The following is a 7,247-nucleotide window of genomic DNA, read 5'->3' as shown; positions in this document are numbered from 1 at the left end:
CGCAACCTTGTGATTGTGAAGGAGTATCTCATCAACCTCACAGGTAAGAGGAGGCTCCCTGCATGGGCTGCAGCTGGTGGTGGGCAGGGATGGAAGGCGATGCACCCAGCTTCACATACCCCTCTCCTGCAGGATACAGGTTGTCCCGTGCCACTCCCATTCAGTGGTACCAGCATTGTGAACGAGAAGTCTACAGCCACAGGCTCCAGGACAGCAGTGCCAGCTTCTTCTACTGGTTCTCTGACCACAGTGTGACAGCATCTGGCAGGATTGCTGAGGTGGGATGTCACTGGCCATGCCAGCATGCAGCTTCCTGTGTCCGCCTGCTGCTTGGGTTTCTATCTGGGTCCCTGTGTTCGCCTAACCCAGGTCTGTTTGCCCTACCAGATCATCAGCAAGGACCTGTGGCTCAATCCCCTGAAGTACTATGAGAGGATGGTGGCCCCTAGTGAGCGGACAGGACGGGTGAGGAGGGGCTGCCTGGGCTCTCCCCTGGTGTGCTGCCAGGTTCCTGGGCCATTATTTTTCTCTCACAGGGACACCTGGATGCTGGGAGGGAAACAGCCTGTAACAGCAGGGCCGCAGGGTGTGTGGCTGAGACAGGAACTACCAGCACAACAAGGGCAGTGCAATTCCAGCTCAGGCAGGGGGGCTTAGGCAGGAGGAGGGAGTGTGCATGTCCACTGTCACTCAGAGTCAAAGCAGATTACCTCAGCCCCTCCTCTGAACTCTCCCTCTAGGCCACCCACAGCACCTTCAGGCCTTTCCACCTGCCCCTCAACAGGGGCTGCCATGACATGTTCTTCCTATACTCCTTTCCACAGGTGTCTGTGAATCTTCCTCATGCTGAGGCCTAGGCTGCTGTGCTGCCACGCCACATTGCCCTGTTGCTGCTCACCACCATCTCCCATTTCCCCAAGGTCTCCTCTAACTCCTGGGGCCAGTGGGATCGTCCTGCTCCTTATCAGTATCTTAGGGGGCAAAGTGTGGGCCACAGAGCTGGAGGAATCCTTGTTTTGCAGCCTTGTCAGAGGTTCTTCAATCCTTTTATCCATTTAGGTTTTCCAAGGAGAATACCTCATTTGTGTACCCTCCCTAACTGGAAAACAGGGCAGCATGCCATGACGAAATAACACACTGCTTCATTTTGTATGCAGTTCACTTCAAAGACTTCATGCACATATGGTCATAGACACCCTGGGAAATTTAGGGCCATGAATATAACTCACCATCCAAACGGACTGCTTTTCTGTGTTTGTTGTAAAATCAGACAAGAAATCCCATGTTGCAGAACACGTTCTTCTGAAAATTTTTTGTAATGTTAGTGTTTAAGGTTTTACAAAAAATAATATATATGTCTCTTTCTTTTTTTCTACTGATCTTCCCTCCGGCTTCCTCTATCTCTAGTCTCTTGTTCTTGTCACCCACTCCCAGTGTCTTGCCTCTGTTGGTCTGTTGGTTGTGCTTATATTCTGAATATGTTAACAATACAATATGTAAAATTTAAACATTTAAGTATATTGTAATTTAAATCAGCACTTAGGAAGCAACCTTGTACAATTCAAACCTTGCCTCCAATCCTGAAACTTCATAATGGTACCTACAATTCTTGATGCTTCCCCCAAACCTACCATTTGCTTTTTGTCATTCTTAAATAACAGAAGCCAAATTGCTTACAATAAAATATTGTCTGTACCTTATCATTTTTATTTTCAGTGTCTAATTCTTCTGTCACAGGGGCTTCCGCTCTGACTCCCCAAGTGCCCAATCAGGTGAGCTACTGTACTGCATGATTCACTCTCTCTTGCATACATGGTGTATCCTGTGATCGCCGCCAGCACCACACTCAGGACCTCTTACAGGGGTGTCCCATCGGCTGTTGCAGTAATTGCCGTGCCCCCATCATACCCATCTCCTGTGTGGCTGTAATAATCATCACAGGAACTGGGCCACCATAAGTCAGAAGGGGCCTTCGTGGTGGTGGTGCCCAGTATTTTATTGGAATGTTGATCTTCCTTTTGTTTAGTGGATGAGTTCAGTATGAATTTTGGAGAATAGGTCCTTATCTGATATAACATTGGCAAATATCTTCTCCCAGGCAGTGGACTTCCTTGTTTTGTTGTTGTTGTTGTTGTTGTATTTGTTGGCCGCTTCTTCTCTGCAGAAGTGTTTTAATTTGATGTCGTCCCATTTGTTTCTTTTCTCCTCAGTTTCCATTGCCCTAGGAGCTGTATCAGTAAAGGTATTGTGGAGACAGATGCCTGATATTTTGCTTCTTCTAAGATTTTCATGGTTACCCACTTACTTTTAAGTCCTTTATTCATTCCCAATTTATACTTGTGTATGGTGTAAGTTGGTGGTCTAGACTAATTTTTTTTGCATGTATCTGTGCTATAAGTCCAACACCAATTATTATTATGTTTTTATTTTGGCTTTGTAATATCTTCAATGAAACAAAATAAAATTTCCTCTATGATAATTGAGTCATACTTTCTCTAAATCTGGCCTTTAAAAAAATCCCCTGGGGCACAGTCCCATCCGTTCTTTGATTTTCCTTCCACTGATCGCAAACCTCGGCTGTAGTCTGCGTCCTTTCAAAGGACAAAAGCAGACACGGAGGCCTCAGAGCTGCCCGCAGCACCCTCCTGCCCGCGGCACCCTCCTGCCCGCGGGAGGTGCAGCGCCCATCCCCATCTGGACCTTGGCTGCCAGGGAGAGTCAAAGCCTGAGAATCAAAGTGGCAGCATGTCATCGCCTTCACCGGCCTGTCTCCAGCAGCACAAAACCAGTCCTCCCTGCCAGTGCTCTGGGGACCGGCCCTCAGGGCGATGTGGTGGCGCTGTCCCCTGGCAGCCGAGTGTCCCAGGCTTGTCTTTGGGGATCTCTGTGTCCATGGTATAAATGCGAGTGAGATCAGACACAATGTTATCAATGATTGGCTTGGTAAGGTCGCCACTAAACACCTGCCACCATGGCTTCTCGGCCATGGCCTCAGCGGGCACCTGGACCCCATAGACCTGCAGGGCCAGGTGGAGCACCGCCACCGCTATGTGCTGAGCCTGGAACCGGAAGCACAGCCCCCCGCGGTAGCTGTCCCGCAGCAGGGCCCAGGCAGTGACGGAGATGGGGGTCCGTTGCCAGCTGTAAGGATTCAGCCAGTTCTTGAGAGAAATCAGGTAGTGGAGCAGGTACCTGTGTGGGTGCTGAAAGGAGACTTGGAAGCGCAGTACCCGCAGCACAAGGAGCTCGCACTGCACAATGCTGTCCTGGATCACCCAGACTAGGGAGTCCATCTCCAAGGGCTCGCTGCCTGGGTGGAAGTACCTGTTGGACACGTTGATGATGTCACGGGTTCGCAGGGGCGGTTCTTCCACTTTGCCAGCCAAGTAAAGGGCAGACATGGCGACCAAGTAGGGGTCATAGGCGTCCAGGTTGATCTCGCAGAAGAACTTATGGTAAATGGCACAGGCGGTGGCGAGGGGAATGTTCTGCATCCCTAGCTTGACACCTGCCTCCATGATGAACCTTGTCACGCGGAAGTGCACCCTCGCCTGGGGTTCGGGCCACCCCTTGGCGCCTGGCGCCGCGTCCTCCTCTCTGCAGCTGTCCAGGCTAAGGTCCTCCATGGGGCCCTGCTGGGAGGCCCCAGACCCCGCGGGAAGGGCAAGAGTCTCCAGTGCAGTGCCTGTGCCAGCAGAGTCCTAGCCCAGTGCGCAGCCGCCCCACCGCGCCCCGCCCCACCGCGCCCTGCCCCGCCCCGCGCCGCCCCACCTACCCAGCCCTGCCTAGGCCTGACTGCCATCCAGGTTCCACCACCAATTATTGAAGAGACTGTATGACTCCATTCTATGCTTTTGCCTCCCTTTGTCAAATATTAATTGAGCATAATGGTTAGGGTCGACTTCTATGTTCTCTGTTCTGTCCCATTGGTCTTTATGTCTGTTTTTGTTCCAGTAAGAGGCAGTTCTGAGAATGGTGGCTTGTAGTATAGCTTGATATCTGGTATTGTGATCCCTCCAAATTTGTTCTTCTTTGTCCAGATTGCTGTAACTATTTGGGGTCTTTTCTTAAATTCATAGGAATTTTTGGAAACTTTCTTCTAGGTCTGTGAGATACGCCATTGACATTTTAATGGTTAATACATTAAAACTGTACATTGCTTTGGGTACTATGAACATTTTAATGATGTTGATTGTACCAAACCATGAATATGGTATGTTCTTCTATTTGCTTTAGTCTTCCTCTATCACTTTTTTTCAATTTCCTGTAGTTTTCCAAGAACAGGTTTTTACCTCCTCAGTTAAGTTTATTCCTAGGTTTCTTAAATTTTTGTTGCACTGCTAAATGGCATTTTTGTTTGTTTGTTTCTATTTCTGAGTTCATTATCCGTGTATCAAAAAGCCATAGAATTCTGGGTGTTAATTTTGTACCCTGCTACATTGCCAAATTCATTTATTAAATCTCCTAGTTTTTTTGGTGGAGTCTTTAGGTATTTCTATGGACAATACCATGCCATCTGCGAATTATGACAGTTTTACTTCCTCTTTTCCACTTAGCATGCCTTGTTTGACTTCTTCTTGTCTGACTGCATTGCCTAGCACTACCAGTACTCTGTCGAACAGAAGTGGTGAGAGTGGGCATCCCTGTCTTGTTCCTCTTCTTAGAGTAATTGTTTTTGCCCATTGAGTATGATGTTGTCTGTAGTTTTGTCACATAAGGCTTTTTTAATGTTGAGGTATGATCCCTCTATGCCCAGTTTGCTTAGAGTTTTTATCAAAATTGGGTGTTGGATTTTGTCAAATGCTTTTCCTGCACCAATGGATATGAATCTCTCTCAATTTGTTTATGTGATGCATCACACTTATTGATTTCTGGATGTTGACTCATCCTACTTCCCCAGAATATATCCGCTTTGGCATGGTGTATGCTCATTTCAATGTAATGTTGCATCGCATTTGTTAGAGTTCTGTTGAGGATTGTAACATCTATGGTCATCAGAGATATATTGGCCTGCATTTTTCTTTCTTTGTGTTTTCTCTATCTGGCTTTGGGATTAGAGTAATGCTGGCTTCATAGGAAGTGTTGGGAAATGGCACTTCCTTTGAATTTTATGGAATAGTCTGAGGAAAAAGGTTTTAGTTTTTCTTTGAACACTTGGTAAAAGTCCCTGTGAAGCCGTCTCGCCCAGGCTTTTGTTTGCTGCAAGTTATTTTTGTGACTACTTGAATTTCCTGAGTAGTTATTGGCGTGGTCCTATGTTTTATTCTTCCTAACTGAGTCTAGGAAGATTGTATTTTTCTAGGAATATGTCCATTTCTTCAGGGTTGATCAGTTTGTTGGAGTCGAGTTGTCCATAGTATTTATTTACAATCCTTTTTATATCTGTGGGGTCTTTTGCTATTTTGCCTCTTTCATTTCTGATTTTGTTTACTGGGGTCCTGTTGGTGAGCCCAGCTAGAGCTTAGTCAATCTGGTTTATCCTTTCAAAGAAATAGCTCATGTCTTTATTAATCTTTTGTGCGGTTTTTGGTCTCTATGTCATTTATTTCTGCTCTGATCTTCATTATTCCTTCCTGCTGCTCAGTTTGGGCTTTGCTTGTTGCTCTGTCTAACTTTTTAAGTTGTGCGGGTTTGATAATTTGTTAACTGTTTTTCTTGTTCTTTGAGTTAGGCCTGTAATGCTATGAAGTTCCCTCTAAGGACTACTTTCAGTGTGTCCCATAGATTTTGGTCTTTTATTTTTAATTTTCATTTACTTCCAGGATGATTTTAATTTATTCTTTAATCTCTTCGGTAACCCAGTTATCTATCTTTGTACATAAAAGCCCTGTGACCGGAATGGCAGAATGACCAGAATAGCTGGTGGCTATGACTTGCATTGCGGCAGCCAAGCAGTCTTATCTGGGCCCCAATCGGCCATATCCCTGACCAACCTTGCTTCCCATCTGCCCCCAATCCCCCATTCGGGGCAGGACTGATAAGCAAACCACTCACAGCCTTTCCCCTGGTCAGCCACACCCCCTATATGCGCTAACGCCCAGATTGGAGGCATGGCCTTCTGGTTAACCGCCAATGGCCACTAACCGCTGCAGGCCTGGCCCCATGTGCCCCCATCTGGGGAGGCCAACCAGACTGCTTCCATACAGGAATTCATACCCTGGGCCTCCATTTATTTAATAAAAGACTATTTAGCCTCCAAGTATTTGAATTTTGTTATATCTTATTGTAGTTTATTAGCAATATAAGGGGCCCAGTGAACGAACTTTGTACACTTGGCGGAGTCCCTCACGCTCTGGCAGCCTGGGAGACCTCAGGGCATGTCCGAATGATGTCTTCGGCTTAGTCCCAGTTGCCAAACATGCTTAGCGCCTCTGTGGAGGTGGGCGAGATTCCTGCCACTGCTGCTCCACTGGCCAGTCGTCAGCACAGGATCCAGCTGAATGGCGCTGCCCTGTGGGAGCTCACTGATCCCCAAGGGCAGCTCTTGCATTGAGAGTCTACTCCCTGGGTGTCAGAGCACATCATAGCAATCGGTCTTATCTCTTTTTTATGACCTTTACTTTGAGATTTCTTTTTTCTCTCTTTTCTAAATTGTTTTATTGCTTAAAGTATTACAAAGGGTATTACATATGTCTCCTCTTTCTTCCCCTCCCTGACTATCCCCTGGCCTCCCCTAACTCCCAGTGTCTTATGTCCATTGGTTATGCTTATATGCATGCATACAAGTCTTTCGGGTGATCTCTTACTCTCCCCGCCTGCCCCCCAACCCTCCCCGGCCTTCCCGCTGTACTTTGACAGTCTGTTCGAAGCTGCTCTGCCTCTGTATCTATTTTTGTTCATAAGTTTATAATGGTCTTTATTATCCATAAATGAGTGAGATCATGTGGTATTTTTCCTTCATTGACTGGCTTATTTCACTTAGCATAATGCTCTCCAGTTCCATCCATGCTGCTGCAAATGGCAAGAATTCCTTCTTTTTTATAACAGCATAGTATTCCATCATGTAGATATACCACCGTTTTCTAATCCATTCATCTGCTGATGGGCACTTAGACTGTTTCCAGGTCTTAGCTATGGTGAACTGTGCTGCTATGAACATAGGGGTGCCTATACCCTTTCTGGGCTCAGAGGTGTGGCAAACTTTCCTGCCCAGATCCCTGGTTTTTACCTTACCAGAGGAACTCTGCCCTTCCTGGCTGTAAACTGTCTGACCACCTGAGTGTACTTTGCCAATTCCGGGTGGGTGT

General features: G+C 46.8%; 1 protein-coding gene across 1 annotated transcript; it reads right to left on the bottom strand.

Moving 5' to 3' along the window:
- Positions 1 to 425: 425 nt before the first annotated feature.
- On the bottom strand, positions 426 to 3,626 carry LOC308512342 (cyclin-Q-like; the record flags this gene model as incomplete). Its single annotated transcript, XM_081082115.1, has 2 exons — positions 426 to 445; positions 2,819 to 3,626. 2 exons carry the CDS (start codon positions 3,624 to 3,626, stop codon positions 426 to 428), a joined length of 828 nt encoding a protein of 275 aa, XP_080938241.1.
- Between the last annotated feature and the right edge of the window lie 3,621 nt (positions 3,627 to 7,247).

Source organism: Myotis nattereri, assembly GCF_964212035.1.
Source record: "Myotis nattereri genome assembly, chromosome: Y".
Classification (NCBI taxonomy): Eukaryota; Metazoa; Chordata; class Mammalia; order Chiroptera; family Vespertilionidae; genus Myotis; species Myotis nattereri.
This window is presented reverse-complemented; position numbering and strand designations above follow the sequence as displayed.